Below are 21895 nucleotides of genomic sequence, written 5' to 3' on the forward strand. Positions count from 1 at the left end.
AGCTCAGGTTTTGGACTGGGACCTGAGCGGCTCAGGGCGGAAGTAAAGTCCCAGACAAGTGTGTATGCGGAGGTGGTTAGGGAGGGGCATGCGGTGGGGGAGAAAGGTGTTTTTGAAGCGTCTTCTGGGTTAATGTCAGAAGACGGAGTCTCTCCGTGAACAACCAGAGCAGAGGACCTTGGTGAAAGCTATAATCACTGACTAGGTCAGGTCGGGGCACTAATCCTGTGCTGTCTAATGATTAGCATGCTTCAAGAAACTGTTGGGGATTTGGAGCAGCAAGAGACAGAATGGGGTTTCCAGACGGCCATCCTCACAAGCAGCAAACCCACACAGGACCAGGTCATCTGCAGGTTTGCAGTGCAGACTTCTGGAAGCACAGTTCCTAGTATCTTCAACCTCTGCTCTGAACATCCTTTCCAGGGTCTCGCTCTAACGAGCACTGAGCTGCTAGTAGACCCTGACAGCACTTTCGGGTGGCGGTGGCTCCCTCTCTCACACAAAAACAGAATCTCGGTGTGAAAATGTACCGTTCGGGTCCCCCAAGGGCAGACACAGTGCCTGCGGCATGACAGTGTGGATCGCTGACAATTATGAACTTCCCAGGGAAGGACTTGCAATGGTTTTATTCTCTTGCTTTAGAAAACTGCCTTCTTTCCCTAGTGCACATTGGCCAGAATACTTGACTTGGAGAATCGGCATCTGTCTTCTGATTGTTCCTTTGAGAACAAAACAGTGCTGACCCAGGAAAGCGGCCACGGCCCGTGAAGCCACTGCCACCCATCCCTGTCCTAGGGCCTCACAGACACGTCCATCTCCGTATCAGGTCTGCATTCAATCCTCCAAATTATGACTGTTAAATTTCCCTAGTAGATGTAATATCTTTGCAGGCAGCAGGTCATAAGCACGTAATAAACAGGATTTTCAACATCAGCCCACATCTAAGGAGGTGGCACCGCCCCCCTCCCGGCTGCTGCTGAGAGCGCAAGATCCAGAGTGGCGCGGGTGGAACGGTGCCCATACACGCTGCGAAGAGCTCCGTGTACAGGCATGGGTGCTCACAGCGCCGGAGCAAAGGTGAATGAACTGGGTGAATCCCTTGAAAATATTAATAAACATTTTATTAAGTAAATAAGGATGGAAGCAAAGTTGGATCTTTCAAGCTTACAGCTTTATGCGTGTATCAAATATCCGTTCAAGTTATTTAGGACCTGTACTCTCCAACTGGACACTGCAAGTCAGGAGAAAGTGCATCTCTAAGAGCCGTGAGCCTAAAACATAAACTCAGCAGGTGGACCAATTCCACAGAAGATTTCTCTGTAGGCAGGAGATACGGACTGTCCCATATGCTGGCTCCATTGCTTCACGGACCTTCCAATGTCCCATGCTTGGTCATATACGGCTATTTTAGTTGGATCGAGGTAAAATGACAGAATTTAACTTCTAAGGAAAAGTGAACACTTCATTTTTAGCAACATTGTGCTGGAGGCAGATGCATGTGAGACACCCCGTGTGCAGTCACTCTGCCAGGTGGCTCTCATCAGGGTGTTTATTGTTAAGAACCCCGCTATTTCTGCCTGGGGTTTGAAGCCAGGACTTCACAGGCTCCCCTGCTGCACGGCTCAGTTCTTCCCATACAGAGAGCAGATGGGTGAAGCAGAATAAAATCCTAGCCTCAGAGGCAGTAAGGAAGCGTTCCAGAGACCAGCGATGGTGTGGCTCTTCATTGGAGTAAATACTAATTGGAGCTGGTGAGTGAAAGTTAGAGCTGAAAATTGGACTTGGCTTAGGAGCAGCTGGGAATCTTGTTAAAGGTATTATCGCCACCACATTTCATAAACAGAAACAAAATGTTCACATTCAAAACATAAGTCAATTGTTTCCAATTTAGCTCTGTTGGTTAGAACATGATGGATGGTCGGGGGTGGGGGCAGTACACAGGTCATGAGATCCTTTCTTAATTTTTAGAAGTAACATGATCATTTGTATTAAAAAATGCTGACTTCCCAAGTCGTTTGGATTCTTACAATTGCCACTAAATTCTACCTGGCGTACATAGCAGAAATAGGCCCTCCTTACTGATCTCTGACTATCTTTTTACGGCTTTGCTGTGGCAGTTTTGTCTTGTGTTTTTGTGCATCTTTTTCCTCACTCTCCTTCACTTTCCTCTGGGAAGAGACCATGTGTTTTCATCATTATATCCCTAGAACTGAGCCCAGTGCCCCAAAGTGAAAAGTCAAAACATAACAGAGAGAAGCAGCCAACATTCCTCCTAGCAGCGGTCAAGGACGGTCGCGCAAAACAAAGATAACTGACATCTCTGGAATGGACTGAACGGTGTTATTCAAATACAGGCCTCCTGCAATTATAGGCTTATTTAGCGTACCACTAAAATCGTGTGAACGTGTGGGTTTAAGTAAACGCACAGACCTCTGAATCAAGTGTTCATGTACCTCTTTCAAGCTGAGCAGCCACAGGCACAAAGTGGTTATGACAGTTATGTGAGGATATTTTTGCCAAAGATTATTTTTAATGATTTTGAGATAATTAGAGAATAATAACCATTATTGTATCTAGACCCAGGAGTTTCTAAGTTTCAATTCGGCTCATTAAAATACCTAAATGGATCTTCAGATTTTTGCTCAGTTATCTCATTGGATGAGACTTTTGGTTTCTCTGGGCTTAGCTTGCTTTACTTGCTGAATGTCCCAGAAGACAACCTGGATAAAAGGTAGTGTCCCTTTGGCGGGGCTTGGTTCCTCTCACTAGGATCCTCTGCCTCCTTATTACCATGTTTCACCATTTCTCATTTTCCATGGCTTTAAGCTCTCTTCATTTCTATCTCCCTGAGTACTGTCTTCTGGGACTCTCAGTTAATTTCTACTCTGGTGTATTTCACTTTTACACTGTAAAAAGCTAAAAAGTTACACTAAATGTGTAACCATAACCATTTTCAATACGGAAAGTAACTGTACATGTAGGGAAGAGTCATAAATACATCCTTAATTATAATTTAAAAGCTGGAATAGCTTGTAGCTATATTCAACAACTCTAATGGTTTCCTTGAATAGAGCTGTCACAAATGTATTATACACAATACATTTTTATCATGATGGAAATTGTATTTTAATCTGATAAGTGACAGAACGGCAAATATGTATAACTTGCAAAAAGTAAACCATGTCATTTATATCATCAGCAGAGATGGGTGGGACCCCAGAGAAACCACACAGACCAAATAACCCTGCCGGAACCCTGATCATTGGACCTACACGGCCCACAAAAGCAGGCCAGGACCTCTTTGACAAAACTAAAGGGTGATTGCCTGCAAAAATGAAAAAAATTCAAACAAGACTCAGAGTTTTCTAACATAATATCCAAAATGTCCCAGATACAGTTGAAAATCACCCATCATACCAAGAATCAGGAAAACCAAAACTCAAGTGAGAAAAGAAAATGAACCGACATCATCAACTCAGTCTGAGCTGAATCAGATGTTGGAATTATCTGATAAGGATTTAAAGTGAACATTATGAAGAATAAATAAGCAATTACAAATTCTCTTGAGATAAAAGGAAAACTAGAAAATATCAGCAAAGAATTAGATATAAAAAATTGAAATTATAAAACTGGAAAATGAAATAGGAGAAATATAACCAATTCCCTGGATGGACTCAGTAGTGGAGAGGAAATGAAAGAGAATAAAGTTAATGAATTTGGGGTCAGATCAACAGAATTTACCCATTCTAAACAAAATAGAGGGAAAAAAATGAACAGAGACTCAGGAACCTGTGGGAAAATAGCAAAATACCCACAGCTTATATTTTTGGAGTTGCAGATGCAGGAAAAGATAGTGAGGCTGAAAGAGACATAAGTACACAGACGTGAAAAGCTGAGTGAATTCCAAATAGGACAAGCCCAAATAAACTGACACCAAGACCCATCATAAATAAAATTCTGAAAACTAAAGACAAAGTTGAAGGTATCATCACTACATTTTTTTTCTCTGCAAGAAGCCAGAGAAAGGATGTATTCATTACCTATAGAGAAATACAAATTTCAAAGACAGCAGATTTCTCATTTGAGACCATGGAGTGAAGAAGGAAGTAATGCAGAATTTTTCAAGTGCTGAAAAAAAAAAAAAAAAAAAAAGGACTGTCAACCATGAATTTTATATTCAGCAAACTAACTTTCAGGAACAAATGGGCAATTAAGTCTTTCTCAGATTAAAAAAAAAAAGTAGAAGAATTGACACTAGCATCCTACTCTTAAAGAAATTGTAAAGGAAGCTCTTTATACAGAAAGGAAATGGTAAAATAAGAACTGAGGCAAAAGGAAGGAAGAAAGAACAACGGAGAGGATGCAGAGGACAGGTAAATAAAATAGATCACCTTTCTCTTCATGAATTTTCTAAATCGTATGTAGTGATTAAAGTAAGAATTATAATACCATCAGATCCCTAAGACAATAATAGTTCAAAATGCAAAAAAAAAAAAAAAATAAATAAAGGAAACTAAATGGAAATGGAGTTATTCCACTTCACTTAAAATGGTAAACTGTTAATACCAACAGGCTGTGATGAGTTGTGTGTTTATATTATAATACCCAGAACAACCGCTATGAAAACTGCACAATACAGTATATCCAAAAATACTATAAAGTCAAGATAAAATCCTTTAAAAAATGGACAAGTAAACCCACAGGAAGGCAAGAAAAGAGAAACAAAGAAAACAGAAAAAAAAAATTAAATGACACAGTTCAGCCCTAAAATATCAGCCCTAACATATCACTTAAAGGCAAATGGTTGAAATATATCAATTAAAAGGCAGAGATTGACAGAATGGTAAAAAATCAAAGCATGACTCAATAATATGCTTTTTACATTGCCATTTACAAGAAACTCACTTCAAATTCAATGACAAGTGGGTTGATAGCAGAAGAATGGACAAAGGCATACCATACAAACAATTTTGTAAAAGGGAGCAGCATGATCATCTATGTAGAAAATCTGAAAGAACTCACAAAAAAATCTCCTGGAAATAATAAATGATTATAACAAGGTTGCAGAGTACAAGGTTAATATACAAAAATCAATTGCTTTCCTACCTAACAGCAATGACCAAGTGGAATTTGAAATTAACAACATGATACCATTTACACTAGCACCCCAAAAATGAAATACTTAGATATAAATCTAACAAAATATGTATAAGATCTATATGAGGAAAACTACAAAACTCTGATGAAAGATACCAAAGAACTAAATAAATGGAGAGATATCCCATGTTCATGGATAGGAAGACTCAATATTGCCAAGATGTTAGTTTTCCTCAAATTTGTGTATAGAGTCAATGAAATTCCAACCCAAATCCCAGCAGGTTGTTATATAGACATCAACAAGCTGATCCTAACGTTTACATGGAGAGGCAACAGACCCAGAATAGCCACCAAAATATTGAAGGAGAAGAACACCGTTGGAGGATGGACACTACCCAACTTCAAGATTTCAAGACAGTATGGTATAGACAAAAGGACAGACAAATAGGGAAACAGAACAGAATAGAGAGCCCAGAAATAGACTCTTGTAAATACAGTCAACTGGTCATTGACAAAGAAGTAAAGGCAATATAATGGATCAAAGGTGTTCTTTTCAGTAAATGGTGGTGGAACAACTGGATAGTCACAAGCAGGAAAATGAATCTAGACACAGACCTTACCCCTTCACAAAGATTAACTGGATCACAGACCTAAATATAAAATGCAAAACTACAAAACGCCTAGAAGATCACATGGGAGAAAACCTCGGTAAACTTGGATGAGTTGACTTTTTAGATGCAGCACTGAAGGCATGACCCATGACTCCATGAAAATTAAACACTTCTGCTTTGCCAAAGAAAACATCGAAAGAATGAGAAGGCAACATGGATAACTGTCCATGGACAGTTTTCTTTTCATTTTAGGTATACCACAAAACTAGATTTCTCAGTCTCTGCCACAGCTGAATGTGGTTGTATGACTAAGTTTGAATAATGGTACGCACGCAGAAGACACAGTCACCACTTTTAGGGCTTGGTCCACAGAAACCTGCTAGAGGCCATGCTCCATTTTCTTTCCTCCTCCAGTGGGTTGCTGCAAAAGAGTGTGGTAAACTTGGAAACCACATTCTGAAGATGGAAAAAAAAGAGAGGAGCCCGTGACCTCAGATCATCACTTGAGGGACAACTGATGATGAGAACCCATTTTTGGAATTCACATGAGTGGAAAATAAACAGTTTCCTTAAGTCATAGAGACTTGGGGCAGCCAGGACTTCTTTCTTGTCTGCTCTTCAGAAATCAAGGCCAACACACTCTCCGGGAACATTTCACTGCCTCTCCTGTTTGGATCCGCAGATTCATTGGTCAAGCACGTTCTTGTATCTGATGGGGCAATATTAGCAATGGCCCTGACTTTGATAGATTCTCCTCTTTATTATTCTAAACCAAATCAAAAACAAATTTATAACGCCCTTGCCTTGTTTCAAAAAGGATTTAAAGTACCTGGCAAAAATAATACACTATACCAGGATCAAACAATTCAGAAAAAAGAAAGAAAGAAAGAAAAGGCAACTGCAAGAAACAGAAACAGGAAATTTTAATAATCCCAGGTGTGGGGTAAAAAAAATAAATACATTCCAGAAAAACCTATATGACTGTAGAAGCCACTTTTACCTATAAGATTTCTAGCATCTTACATTGTTGGGAAATGTGATGTATCGCAAGGTTTATTTCATGCTTTTTTGCATTTATCAAAATTTATTTGCATGCCTTTTATTAAAGGTAGAAGCTAGAAGCTACTCAGGAAAAATAATACTTATCCTGATATTGACACTGGGGGGGGGGGCTTTTCTCCCATGCATGTTGGTAGAGGGGACAGTGAATAAGGAAATCTTCTCAGCAACCTTACAGCAAACACTGCAGTGAATCAAAGGTCATTACACTTAAAAACTGAAACATTAAGAGAAAGGGAAGGAGAGGGGACAGAGTATGCAGTTCAGTGGTAGAGCACATGCTTAACATGCACAAGGTCCTGGGTTCGATCCCCAGCACCTCGTTAAAGATAAATAAACAAATAAACCTAATTACTTCCCCCCCAAAAATAAAAAATTAAAAAAAATTTTTTTTAAATCTTTTAAAAAATAGAAAGGGAAGACTAAGTGTCAGTAAGCCCCTCTCCTTTTTTTTCTTATTCCTTATTTGTTTTCTCAGAAATCCCCCAAAACAACAGAAATATTTTCCTCGGGTATCACTGAATCTACTGAGAAGGGACTTATACAGAAATCTAGACTGTAATTCGTCTTCTCAGTGGTATCTCTGCACTTGTAGGTAAGTTGCTTCTCATTACCAAATACAGAACCATCTCCAAACTTTTGAAAATTTCGAGCAGTGGGAGCAGACACAACACAATTGTTTACTGGAAAACATACATGCAAATCTCCTCTGGGTTTTAGAGTAAAAATGCTGCAGAAAAAGCTAGAGTCGCTGAAATGGGACACACGGAAAAACGTTAGCCAGAGAACAGAGGAAGATGACTCCTTGAGACTAGATGACTGTTCTCAGGGTGAGTATAAATAAGGATGACTTTTTTTAAAAGCAAATTTGAATAACATAAAATTTAACATTATGACATTAACATAAAAAGTCCCAACATTTTCTCTTCATAAGCTGAGGAATCTGAGCTGGCGTCCAGTTCCCAGCACAACGTATACAAATATTCCCCCTTCATCACCTCTGCTCTGCCTACCTCTGATGCCTTCCCCCTGGTTTGAGGAATGAGGACACGTGAAATGAGGTATTTTTCAGGCTCACCAGGAGGACCCTTTGCACCACCGCGCAGAGTTCAGCGCCCACAGCCCCTCCTGCTGCGGCCCCGTTTTGGTGAAGGCAGCATCTGCCATGGAACGCCAGAAGCGCAAGGCCCCTCCCCGTCCCGGGCCGCGGCCTCACCTGTGAGTCCCGGCGGACAGACGCAGGCGTAGCCGGAGGCCTGGGGGCGGCTGGAGGGAGAAGGCCGCCGCGCGCTGCGCCCGCGCGCGCTCTCCGAGGACAGCGCCACGCACTGCCCGCCCGACTGGCAGGGGTGGCTGCTGCATCCGTCCACGTCGGTCTCACACTGGGCACCCGTGTATCCTGCGGGGGACAGGTGCAGAGAAGCTTCTCAGCCGCTGAGCGCGTGCCGGGAGAAGGCCGGCCACCGCGCTGGCTCCGACCAACAGGACGATGGGCGCCGCTCGAGGAGCTGGGGAGGGCGGTCTGGTAAGGGAGGCGCCCATGAACTTCAGACATAATAGACTGGGAGTCACCGGTGTCATGTCCACCAATGCTTTTAATAAAGATTATATGCAAAATTAATAAACAAGGTCCTACTGTCTAGTACAGGGAACTCTATTCAATATCCCATAATAACCTCTCACGAAAAAGAATATATATATACATGTATAACCGAGTCACTATGCTGTGCACCAGAAGCCCACACAACATCATAAATTAACTATACTTCAATTTGAAAACAAAAAAAGATTGGATGAATAAGGTTTGAAATAAAATGGAACTTCTGGATAACCTTGATTTAACCTGGACATTTTAACTAAATATTCCAACTCCTCAAATATTCCAATTGTTTGCATTTTAAGCAAGAAAAAAAGATACATTTTTCCAGAAAATAGCTGTAAAGTAAGCTGTATCCACACAATCCACCTTAAATTCTGCTTTTAAAACTCAGAATAAAGGTAAATGACAATTTCCTAGCACTCAGAGAGGCAGAATAAAAAATTACTTTGTATTTGAATGGATTCAGCTGGGTCATTTGATCAGGGAGAAGAATAAAAATAATAAAACATGGATGATTTCCTACTTCATAAAACACTTAAATATTAAATACAAAAAAAATCCATACCAGAACGATTTCTTGGTTTGATATACATATCCATCTCTTAAATAGATCCATGTAGATATTTGTTGTGTGTATATTAACATAACTGGAACTGTACCGCACACATTCCTCTACAACTTGCTTTTTTCACTTCCTTGCACAATCTATCCATGTTCATAACAGATCTAACTCATAACTTTAAATTAGCGCTAAGTATTCCATAACACGGATGTGCCCAATTTGACCATTTCCATTCCCTTAGTGAGTTTATACACCTTTTTGCTATTAGAAACAATGTTGCAGTGAATATTATTATATACACGTGCTCGTGCAAACGTCTAACCCTGGGGTCTATGCCTAGGAGTGGGGACTTGGGGTTATAGGTTATGGATTTTTTTATTTTAATAGATGCTGGCGCACCTCTAGGGCAATTGTACAATGCACATGCTGACCAGTGCTGGAAGAGTGTGTAGGAGGCCCCAGACCTCTGCTAATATTTGCTACCACCAAATAAATGTGTTTGACGGTTAGATTAAAGAAATCATACCTCATTGTTGTTCTGGTTTACATTTTCCCCAGTTACTACTGAATTCAGTATTTCAAAAATTATTTTATCGTTTCATATCTTCTTTCTATTTGTCCACTAGGTTGTTTTCCTCATTGACTTGGAGCATTTCTGTGCCCTGCTGAGTGCTCGTCCAAAAGTGTGAATTCAATAAGACGCTAATGTAGCACTCGGGAGTGTGACCAGGGCACCATCAGCTGTGCTGTGAGATGGTGAGGGAGATGCATGAAGTCCTTAAATGAACACAGTGTGACTTTGATACAAGTGACTTCACTCTCAACCAGGGATTTTGTCATGTCACTTAACTGCTGAGAAATACGTTTTTAAAATAAAATTTACAATCCTAAATTGTAAAACTTATAAATCAAATCATGGAATTTCTTAAGTTTAAAACTATTCAATGGCTTCACTTTTCACATAAAAGAGAATTCAGAATCCTTAACCTAAATGGCCCCTTATTATCTGCCCATTCCCACCTCTACTAGGATATTTTCCACCCCAGGGCCTTTGCAACGTCCCTCTCCTACAACACCCCCTCCCAGACCATGCTTGGGTAACTCTGCTTGTCAGACTTGTGTGACTTTCTCAACATGTCTTTGCCTCGTGGACAGATCTGAACAGCATCCTTTTGTCTTCTCTCACATACCCAATTCTTTTCCTTCATTGCTTTACAATGATTTTTCTTGCAAACTTTATTTTTATGGTTGTATTTTTAAATTTATTTATTTATATAGATGTCTTCCTCAACAGATTGAAAACTCCACAAATGCAGGGACTCTGTTTTTTTTTATTCTCCACTCCAGGACTGGGCAACGCCTGAGTGGCAGACCTCCAATCAACGCCTGACTGAGAGTCAGACAGTTCTAACCAACAACTCAGATTATAATCCTAGTTTAGCAAATAAACCAGAGAACTGATGAACTCTTACAAGCAGATGATGAGACTCTGATGTGACAGCTCATTTTGTAATGTTAATAAAAATCTGGGTGGAGTCCTACATCAAACTGTAACCGCCACATAAATTCTGTTGCTTAGCAATACAATATCTTTGTCACATTCGACCCCTGGGGTCTTTCTTACCCATCCGAAGAAGGAACTTAGAGCTGAAAAAGGAAACTAAAAGCACATGTCAGATCAAGATCCCACATCCCTCTGGAGTGACCCTGCCCGTCTCCCACAACTCAGTCTCTTAAGCCTGAATGTCTACTTTTAAAGCGCTTTTACTTCATACTTGAGGATCTGCAAATATTCACTAAATAATGGTTTTTGCAACATGTTTTTATAAACTGGTATCTGTTGTGCTACAGTTGGCTGACTAAAGAAAGTTCTGACCATTTTTCATTTTCTTCTCATTCTAAGTTGCAAGACTCACACACAGGCCAGGTTAGGAGGTAATTTAGAACCTTCATAAATTCTTCTCCGCTCTCCAGCTCACACGTCATCTTATTCCTGTTCTGAACGTTAGGAAGTTTCTGATTTATGGCCTCACCAGTCCCGTCCCCACCACGAGGTCCTGCAGGGATTTTGTTTACTGTTCCTTTAACCGTGTATATAAATAGATTCCTTCAGTCAAGGCTACATTCAATAGTTTTAACAAGTTTTTCTATAGAACCCTGTACAAAGGAAACAATATGATGCTGAATCAAGACCCCAGGGTTTTTAAATTATGTTGTTTTTTTTTTTTTTTTAAATTCCAATCTTCCCTGGGTAACAGGAAATCTTTCAAGATAAGCATTTAAGGTGACTGACACTTCTTGTGATTAATTACTTCTGAAATGAGGACCCCAGGCAACTGGAGCAGTGAATTCGTGCCATCGTGGGGTTCCGTGGCAGTGGTCCTGTGACCAAAGGAGTGGTCTCCTTTCCTTGGATGGAGGGTAGCTGGTCATATTAAGTCTTCTCTAACTTTATATATAACTTCATATGTAACTGTGGGGGTTGGTACAAAGGCACTCTGTGTTTCCTCTCTAGGCAAAATCCTCATCCATCATCACCCAGGAGAGAAACTCCCAAGTAGCACTGTCCTAAATCTGTGCCCGTTTCTCCATCCCCGTTCATTTCCACCCCCAGGGGCTCTCCTGGCCATTCACGCCCTCGTCTCCACCCTCACCACCTGCGTCTTGTCCCTGTGTGAACCGCTGCAGGGCTCTCCCACTGGATCCTCTGCCATGAGCCCCTCCTCTCAATCGTCCTGCACTAAAGGGCCAGGAAGCTCGCTTTAAATTAACAGGTCAGACTGTGTTACTTCCTGGCACCCGAGTCTGCAGGGCAGACAAGCAGCGGGCGAGCTGGCTTCAGTCTCCTCTTGCTCCCAGCCCCGTCTCTCCACCGTTAGCTGTACGTCGTCCGGCACTTTTGAACAATCAAGTGCTCTTCTCCACGTCCGCCTGCTGCCCTCTCTTTCTCCCCTCCCTCTTCTGCCCCTTCCGCTCTTCTCTCCTTAAATAAGCAATGAGCTACCATTGTGCTGGCCATGGGTCTAGAATGGTCAATCTTCTAGTCTGCAGACATCTAGTGGACATTTCTGGAGGGCTTGCTGGGGCGCAGGCTGAGCTGGGAGCTCCTTCCGTATTGCTGGACTCAGCTCCACAGCAGCACTTTTGGCGGGGGTGGATATCATTCCATCATCTCTGCTTTATCAGTCCATAAGGAAGCCGAGGCGCAGGGCGGTAACGAGGCCAGCCACCCGCTGGCGAGCAGCTTTCTGGGATGTGCTTAGAGGTCTTCCAAGTTTCTGAGCTGCTGCCTCTTTGCTCAAGCCGTCCCAGAACTTCTCCCCTTACTCCCATCCACAGAATGTACTAGGGCTTTCTACTGTGCTTGAAACTGTACTGTACACATTTTTTCACACTATATCCCTCCTAGAATTTAAGTTCCTTGGAAGAAGGCGCCACAGCTTTTTGATCCCCAGGGCCCTGGTGTATCTATAGTTTGTGCTGAAATCCATGTGGCTTGAATGAATGGAACACACCCTGGTCTTTTTCAGACAGCTCTTCTCAACTGCCTGACTCCCTCCCAGACCCTCTGAGAACAAAGGTCTCTTATGCCCAGTTTCCACCTCCTGGTGCAGAACTCGGTATTACTAACACAGGGTGCCCCCCCTCCCCTTACGTGCGAGTACCTGTTACCTGCCAGGCTCTATTTTAATGATTTTACTCCTCACAACAGTACTCTCAGTGGTTTCTCTACCCTTTGCTGGCAGATGAGGAATTCCAGAATCAAGAAGTTCCTCAGCTGGCAAATGGTGGACTTGTCCTGCTCCCAGACTGTGCACCCAGCCTCTGCTTCTGGACAGAGGTCCTCTCTAGAGTGTTGCTTGAATGCTGAGTGATGGTTGGTGACAAGAATGTGCAATAACACGTTTTGAAAAAAATTCAGTATTATGGATGGCCTGTTGATTCAAGTGTTACCATCCTACTGACCGCAGCCAACGAGCAAAGGATAACAGGTGTGCACACTCTGTTACCTGGACGTGGGAAGACACGTGGCACACAGGTTTCTGAGCCACAGGAGGATTCCAAACTTCCTTTTGTGTGTTCATGTTTGTTTCTTTGTTTTGTTTTTTACTTACAAAATATATTTAACCAAAGCATGTTAACTGTTCCTTAGGCAATGAGACAGCTTTCCGTCGGAAGCTACTAGTGACTGGACTGAGCTCAGCCTCCAGCTTTCCTCCCCAGCCCTGCCTTGCCCCCTCCTTAGACAATCAGCTGAGGTGGGGGAGGGAGGAGACAGACGATCAGCAAGCTTATAACAGCTAGATTTTGAATAATCATAAGGTTATCATTTTTTTCCAATGGCTCAAAAAAGAAGAGGAGCGAAATGCTTTCATTTCCAGCCATAAAATCCTGGTAAGAATTTGGTGAAAATACGTCAAGCAGGTTGTTTGCCAAAATTAACATCAATATTTACAGGTGGCTCTTGGATTCAACGTCACATACTCTTTCCTACCAATTCTGGCATCACCTCTACGCTCAAGTCTAACTACCTTCTCAGGGTCATTTTTAGTTCTGCTTTATATATGCTTAGCTTGTGTTTTCTTCACGTTGTGAGTGGCTAGGAGACTACACCTATTTCTGGAATGTCTTTCTGTCCCCTCTACAGGGACCAGCATAATCATGTTGACTGACTCCACGAATTCTAATACCAGCTCCTAGGATTTTAATATTATTTCATGAGTGTTAATATTTTCTAGGTGTCAAAGCAATCATCTTGCAGGAAAAGGAAGCATCTTCCAGTGAATCTTTCTCCATGAAGACCATGCTGAAACTGACCCTTCCATTGAATTTTTTTTCCCCTCTCTGTTTCTTCTAGAAAATTCTGATCACTGGGCAGCTTGGTAATCTGCTTTAGGCATTGCACAGCGCAGCAGCGAGTTGGTGTGAGCACTGAAGGGTACAATTAAATGACGAGAACTAGAAGAAAGACTTGGTTTTAAACGTTTATCAACAAGAACTTTCAGTTTATTTTCCGTAAGCGATTAGCTTCTATTCTAAGCAAAAAACAAACAAAAAAATATTGTGGAAGCTATTTTGTCACTTACCAGGCCAGCAGTGACAAGTGTAACCGTCAGCACTGTCCTCACATGTCGCATTATTGTGACAGGGTTTTGACCAACATGGAGGTATCGAGGTCTCACAATGCTTCCCTGTGAATCCACTTCCTGTGCAGTTACAGCTGTAGCTGGAGAGTCAAGTGAAATTTTCATGTCATCTCTTGGTCATATTGAGATCAAATATCTGTATCCCGTCTCTTCACCTGTCCATCAACTCCAGACCCGTGGCCTGGTTTTAATACTTATCAAAAACCTCGAGGAGTTATCGCCACAAGCCTGAGAGCATTATGCGTTTCCGTATCAATATCTTACTATCTTTGAAAATTTATAACATAGCTTTCAGTCAAAATTATCTGGAAACCGTGATTGTTTACTTCAATTTCATCATCATAAATTGAAGACACTCATACCTTTGTTGGAGTTGTTGGGATAATTACATGTGCATATAAAGAACATACACAGCATGCCAAACAGCAGAAAATACTGCCTAAAACTACTAAACAGGTCAAAATAAAGTTGTTAATATTTGTGAGGGCGGTAGAGAATGATTTATACCATCACGGCACGTTTTTATAGAGAGAGCCCAGTAATAAGGTCCCTTATGAAAAATGAAACAATAAATTATGAAAAAAAAACAGGAAAAGTTCTCATTCTATACATTGTGACTTACGTTCTCTCATTTTTAGACTACAGGAACATTTTAGTCTTGCTGTTTATAATCACTCATTGACTGAGCGGGATTATCTGACAGCCCTAAAATACGAATCTGATGGGGAAAGTCGGTCACTTTATCAAAAGCTGGCTTTCAATTTAGACAGCATCTCCTCAAGGACTTTGTGTCACAAAAACATAGGCTTACACACCCAGCTTAGATAAAGTGAGGGTCTGGGGGCAAGGACACCTATGGTTTTTTAAAGAGGAACAGTCCTGTTCACCGCAGCTGTGTGTCCATTTACCTCTAACACGGATATTAAGACTTCACTAAGGAAACTGAAATATTAGCAAACACAGTAAGTAAGTGGCTATAATTTTTATACATCATTTTGCTAGTTAGAGACTCTCTATTCACTATTCCATTTATCTAATTAAGAATACCTACTAACAATCTACCATATGGGAGACATTCGAGACAAGAGCCCCGTGCTCAAGGCTGGCAAGTGGACCTCAGTTCATGGAACCAGAGTCTCCATTCATGTCTTCCTTTGTCTGCAAGAACCTTCCATGGGGTATAGTTTCTGACTCGCCCACGTACCTCACAGCGAACGTGTTAATTTTTTGTTGTGGGAACATTAAGTCAGGTTGTATTTGCTGCCCTTGCCGAAATCCGGGCAGTAAGAGAGATACAGACACAAGAGAGTAATTACTGTGTCGCGCATCCAGGTGAAGAGAGGAAGCTGGCCAGGTTTCAGCCTTGATCTGTCTGCGTTTCTGTCACTTCTGTCCTGACACTTTCTGGAAATGGTAAGGCAGGGCTGGGAGAGTCTCCTCTTTTCATCTGGAGCAAAGGTGTGGAAACTGCCAATCTGTCTGTCTATGTGTTGGCCAGTTACCTGTCTCCAGGAACGATCTTCGTGACACTGGAGAATGATTTGGGTATGACTGAAAGTCACTGGCGAGACGTGGAATATGATCAAACATGATGCTTTATCGTTTACAAAAGAGATGCTCTCCCATGTTGCTCTATTTTAAAATCTTATGACTTTCCTGTATCTATTGGAAGTGCACATGCCTTTTATTGCTACCCTTTTGAGTCTGATTCATTGCAAAATCCAGATTTGGTAATAAATTACATCTCACTTATTAATTAAGGGTAGCTGGATCTGAGTCCTCCTTTTGCAAAGAATTAACTGGCTGGACTTGTGGGCTCACCTAGCTTCCCAGCACTTCAGACTCACTGTCACGTGGGAGTTTTAATGCCCGCCTTGTCTTCTGGCTCCTGAAGGAGCCACCAAAAATCTGTTAAGGGCTGATGCTGTTAAAAGCTGTCATGCGTTTTATAATGCAATACCTGCATTTTAAGTAAGTATTAGAAAGTTCTTTAAAAAAATATTTTATATGAATTCAACTGCTGTTACCCAAATTTATTATATGCATGCTATTAAGGTGTACTTTATTGTTTTGTTTTTGCTGAAAAGCCAATGATAGACTCTAATTTGAACAGAATCACATGGCTACTTATCATTCTGCTGTCTCAAAAGTATTCACCAATTCCCCAAACACTTAGAAATTCAAGATACAATTAATTTGCTATCACTGACCTTTCCAACACTGTTTGTATAAAATTCCTAAAGGATTTATTTTTCGTCGCTTGATTTATGTGCTTGCTACTATATAAATGCAAGCTTATATTCACATAGAGAATAATCTTTCGCTTTTGTTTTGTTTTGTTTTGCATCTACAATGGAAAGGGAAGAGAGATCCCTTTTGTTTCATGGATTTGGAAAGCTGGCACTTTTCTGTCATAGAAGCAGTTCTAAACTGTTATGAAAATGACTTGGAAAATGCTCCTTCTTGAGACTGATGACTTCCAAAGAATGCATTTTTTAATAAAATCTGAATGTTACAACTTTTGGTCATTTAAAGTATAAAGCAATCTGAACACTTCAGGCCGTGGATGCGAGAGCTCTAGGTTCATCAGAGCGGTGTCAGCTAGGTTCATTGGTCAGCAAGTCCTCTCCATGCCAGCGACCCAAACGCAGGAGAAAACCTACCTGTCGGCTCCGTCCACGCACAGCCCTCCGTGGAGACACGGCTCGCTGGCACACTCGTCGGTGTTGATTTCACAGCGCTCACCCAGGAACCCGGGGGCACAGTCACAGAAATAAGCCCCCACCGCATCCTGACACGTCGCACCGTGCAGGCAGGGCTGGGACCAGCATTCGTCAATTTCCAGCTCACAGTTCACACCTTTTTCAAAAGTCAACACAGAAAAAAAGAAAAGTTTTAGTCAAGTGTTAACATTTTCGCTCTTTGGCAACGTTTCATTTACCAAAGCCCTTGTCAAATGTGATGTTGCCCAAAATAATTTTCCTCCTTAATTGTAATTGACGTTAACTTTCTGGCATGCCTGTGGGAAGTTACACAAAGCAGAGCAGCTGTTACTTACAAAGAAAGATCCTGTTCAACAGCTTGCGGTTTTTGAGTCCAGGGAAACAAATCATTTTTAGAACAAAGTTATTGTTTACTGTACTTTTGTTGGGAGCCTGAAAGGGATTGGCCAATGTCTTTAAATTATTTTTAAATTCTTAGTTTAATGAGGCACCATACTGAGCAGTGGGTAAAAAGCTCAGACTTCAAAGCCGAACAGCCTGGGTGGGGTTAGCCTCTGTCAGCTGTGTGACCTTGGGCAAGTCCCTTAACCTTTCCTTACAGCAGTGTCTTCACCTGAAAAGCAGGAGAAATGGTTGTCACTGCCCCCAGAAGATAATGATAACAATTGCAATGCATTCTACAGTGCTTATGATAGTACCTGGGGGGCACTAAGTGTTTGCTGGAGAAAAAAAGAAATACTTGTTCTTTTCAAACATTTATTGTACAAAAGTGATGTGCAACTATTTCCTTGAGTGCTCCTTTTGCATAGAAACTTTTAAATTTAAATTTTTCTATAGTGTTGTAAAATACGATTTTTAAATGGAAAATCGGTCTGTGACTTACATGCAATGTGATGAGTGATATTAGTGGAAACTACTTCACTTTAGGGTAACATTACATTTAATCCCCCCAAATAGTAGACGAAGATTGTTTACTAAGCAAACAAAGTTTAGGATTTACAAAAGTTGTCGCACTGAGAGAGCAAACTGACTTAGTGAATCTGTCAAAATAATATTTGATACACAACGATCAAATCTGCATATAGGTTTTAAAAGACACAAAAGGGAGGCTGTCTGTATTTGTCCATCTTTATTTCTGTGCCTATTATCCAGGGCGGTGAACTGTGTGTTAAAATGATATTGAGGGATTTTCAAATGACTCAGAAGTTTTTAGTAGTTTGATGGATTTCGTGGCCCCCTTCCTGACGGAAGATGCAGCAGGACATTCTCCCAGCACCTGGACTTAGAACAGTGACTAGCCTCTACAAACCCCGAAGTGAGAAGGGACGGCAGCATTTCTGAGAAGAAAAAGAACTTAAATTCCATGTCAGTGAAGATGGAAAGTTGTGGGATGGCACTGGTCGCAGGGTAAGCGGCTTGCACGGGGGCCTGGCTCCTTCTCACTGAGCCTTTGAGCAAGACTTTCTGTGTCTGTTTGACGTGGCATCCGTGAGGCTGAGGGAGAGCGCCGAGTGGGCCAGTGGATGATCTGGGTCCTCATTTCGTCTCTGAAACAGCTTTTCAGTCATACTTTAGTATCTATTTCTGCCATGTCAAATAATACAAGAACAGGTGCCTCTTTTTATTTTCCAAGAATGTATGAAAGACAAAAAATGATCAATTCTTTTAAAAAATGTTTCACACAATTTTTTTTAACATATATAGCAACTCAGGCTGTAATGTGTTGGTCCTCTACTGAAACAACACTGAACAATGACGACTTTAAGAACAGAACTCTGCTCACCCGGGGACGTCCGACCCTCCGGGCTCCCTCAGGGCTCCCTGAGTGGGGGCAGCTGGCACTTACTAGACCCCCACCGCACGTGAGGCAGGCTGAGGGGATGTGACATCGGTTATGTCCCTTAGTATTTTAGTCATCTGTATTTGCTGAGAAGTATTAACATGTAGAGCCAAAACAGTGGTTTAAAAGTGGCTAACATTTCTTCTAAATTTTTAAATTTATTTCTAACTGAAGTATAGCTGCTGTACAATATTATATAAGTCACAGGTGTACAATACAGTGAGGCACAATTTTTAAGGGCTTTTCTCCATGTATAGCTATTATAAGCATTGGCTCTATTCTCCGTGTTGTACCATATCTTTGTAGCTCATTTTATACCTAACAGTTTGTGCCTCCTACTCCCTTGCCCTCGCCCTCCCCTCGCCTCACTGGTCACCACTAGTTTGTTCTCTGTATCTGTGAGTCTGCTTCTTTTTTTTTTTATTATTATATTCTACTAGTTTGTTCTATTTTTTAGATTCTACATATACGTTGTATCAGACAGGATTTGTCTTTCTCTGTCTGACTTATTTCACTTAGTGTAACACCATCCAAGTCCACCCATGCTGCTGCAAATGGCAAAATTTCATCCTTTTATATGGCTGAGTAGTATTCCACGGTGTATACACACCACCTCTTCTTTATCCAGTCATCTGTCGATGGACACTTAGGTTGCTTCCTTATCTTGGCTATTGTAAATAGTGCTGCTGTGAACATTGGGGCGCACATATTGCTTCAAATTAGTGTTTTTGGCTTGTTTTGGATATACATGCCAGGAGCGGGTCGCTGGGTCATACGGTAGTTCTATTTCCAGTTTTTTGAGAAACCTCCGTACTGTTTTCTACAGTGGCTGCACCAGTTTTCTGCAACCCTTTTCTAAATTTTATTTCATAACTCAAATAAAATTCATATCTTCATCTTCTATACACCCAGGTTACTTCCAAATTCTTAATGGTTATAAACCATTATTTTAAACACTGCAGCTCCATTTGTAACAATGCAGTTCAAACACTTTAGCTGCAAAGTGATCCTGATGCAAATGTAAGAATGCGTTTCAGTAGCTCAGATACAATTTCAGTTCAAACAAGTATTTGCCCTGGATTAGTGTGATTTGTTTGTATGACTCTTAGTACTACTAACAACGTGATTCTTACTGCAGCTTTTCGCTGCTACTAATGTAGGAACAAGTGATTTGGTCTATGCCTGTGTGAGGCCAAAATAGCTGGGAGAAAAGCGGTAACTAGTCAGTCACCCAGATGTTTTTGTATTTCCAGGTGCTGGGCTTCATAGATAAAACATCTGGAAACCGCACTGTGATTTTCGTTTTTCATTTGGATGTTTATCATTACATGCGTACAGCCATTCAATACAGACAATTAATTGACCTGCAGAAACATAACTTGAACTGTGTGGTCCAGCCTCTCTGGAAACATGCATTTTATGGCTACTGTTCCTATGTAACCAGACCCTCACCATCTCTCATCTGGTCTGACTGCTACTGGCTTCTCTCTTCCAAACTCTACACTGTGGAGAGTCATATGTGTAAAATACACATCTGATTTTCCCATTGTCTACATAAATGTTTAAAATAGTTTCCCCTTGTCTCCAGGAAAAAGCACAGTTGCCCTGGAATGCTGTAGAAGCTTCTAAAACACGTGGACTCTGTTGGCATCACCTACGGGGCTGGTGCTGCCGTCAACTGTCCCCCCTGCCCCCAGGCTGCACACGGCCGTCCTCCTTACTGGGATGCCCGCCCCTCACTCCCCACTCTCCCTGGCCGTTTCCAGTTAGTTCCCCAAGACTGAGTTGTAGTACCACATGATCCTGGGAACTGTACTTAACCACTTATACCTGCCTTGAGTGCCACTCCACTGAAAAATAAAAATATATGTTGTATTTTACAGAAATTGTTTGTCAACTTTATTTACAAAATTGTTAGCTTTTTGAGGTCAAAGACTTTGTCCTTTAACACCAAGATCTGCGGCATTTAGCACATATTCTGGAACATAGGAAATGCTCAGTGAGTTGTCAATGATTGAATAAGCCACTACTCCCAGCTCCAGAATGACCCACCACTCTCATGGAAGATGTAACCTGCCAGGACGGGACATCTCAGTGCTTCCCCAAGCCTGGGCCCTCTCAAAATCTAAAGCCACAACGCCAAATTTACAGCTTTGGTAAATGTCTAAAGCAAAGCATTGTTTCTGAATGATTGTGCCCTAAGCTTCTGATCAGCATTTAGAGATTTTGCACCTCAATAAGAACCTTTCAGCGATTAGGGATTGCAGGTAACACTGTGCAGGCTAGATAATTCGCATCGTGGGTTATCAGCCTGGAGCAGGTCTGGCCACTGATGCCATCACCACTCATCACAGTGGGGAGAGAGTGCACTGTATACGCCGTGTGGCATTGATAGACCGCGCTGGTCACCTTTCTCATTGTCTGCAGGGTCTACGCTTGGGAAATAATTCTTCTCTGGCTTTGGGTTACCATCCTAAGTTTCAGAGTCCACCCAATATATTTAATATCTAACAGGCCTCCATGCACAACGTTTTCCTTTAGAATAAGGATTACATATGCTATTTCCAGGTTCCTTCAGGAATGATGTATGGGGTGTCCTTTACAACAGTTATCAGTGCAAATCTGGACCAAGGGTCGTGCAAAGAGGTAGTGTAACGTGTAACACACGTTTCCATGACAGCCACAGATTTACAGTACGTTCTATACACATCATAGTTGTGATGTTGTAACAGCCAAGAGCAAGGAAAGGGGACTGTGTGACTTCCTGCTCTGATTAGTAGTGCCAAGCAAGTATAATAATAATTAGCAAGATGCTGTGAGAGATTCAAGTTGGGATTTTTATTTTCAGTGGGAACATCTTTGGGATTTTCATCCGATAAGATTTCTGGCTTGTGCATTTAGACACACCTTTTCTAAGGATACCAAAAAGGAATAAAACACCTTTTGAAAAAGCTTTCACTTCAAGTAGACTTTACACACCGGGGACTCATCTCTGAAGGACAACTAAACTTCCTCAATTCCAAGGCTGCTCCTTTCTCCCTTCATGTTTTTAACTTCTAGACACTACTATGGACTTCACCATCAATAGTGTCTTGGGGTTGTGTTATATTTTAGTTGCAGAATTTTTCTTTCTTACCGTATATGAAATGAATGTAAATATCAGTGATGAATTTAACCCTGATGAAATGCAAAAATCCCTTTATTATTTTTAATACTATTTATTATATTTTATTATTGCTTACTGTTTCTATTCCTA

General features: G+C 41.4%; 1 protein-coding gene across 2 annotated transcripts in view; it reads right to left on the bottom strand.

The window, feature by feature from the left end:
- CRB1 (crumbs cell polarity complex component 1) overlaps nucleotides 1–21895 on the bottom strand; it is a 128721-nt gene that overhangs the window by 71864 nt on the left and 34962 nt on the right. For both annotated transcript variants that reach the window (XM_074351584.1, XM_074351583.1), the window contains exons 3-5: nucleotides 16740–16935; nucleotides 14017–14156; nucleotides 7984–8166 (exon numbers count right to left, since the gene is read on the bottom strand). In XM_074351584.1, coding sequence (XP_074207685.1) covers nucleotides 7984–8166; nucleotides 14017–14156; nucleotides 16740–16935 — 519 coding nt within the window. The remainder of the gene's footprint in view (nucleotides 1–7983; nucleotides 8167–14016; nucleotides 14157–16739; nucleotides 16936–21895) is intronic.

The sequence above is a fragment of the Camelus bactrianus genome, chromosome 23 (genome assembly GCF_048773025.1).
Source record: "Camelus bactrianus isolate YW-2024 breed Bactrian camel chromosome 23, ASM4877302v1, whole genome shotgun sequence".
Taxonomy (NCBI): Eukaryota; Metazoa; Chordata; class Mammalia; order Artiodactyla; family Camelidae; genus Camelus; species Camelus bactrianus.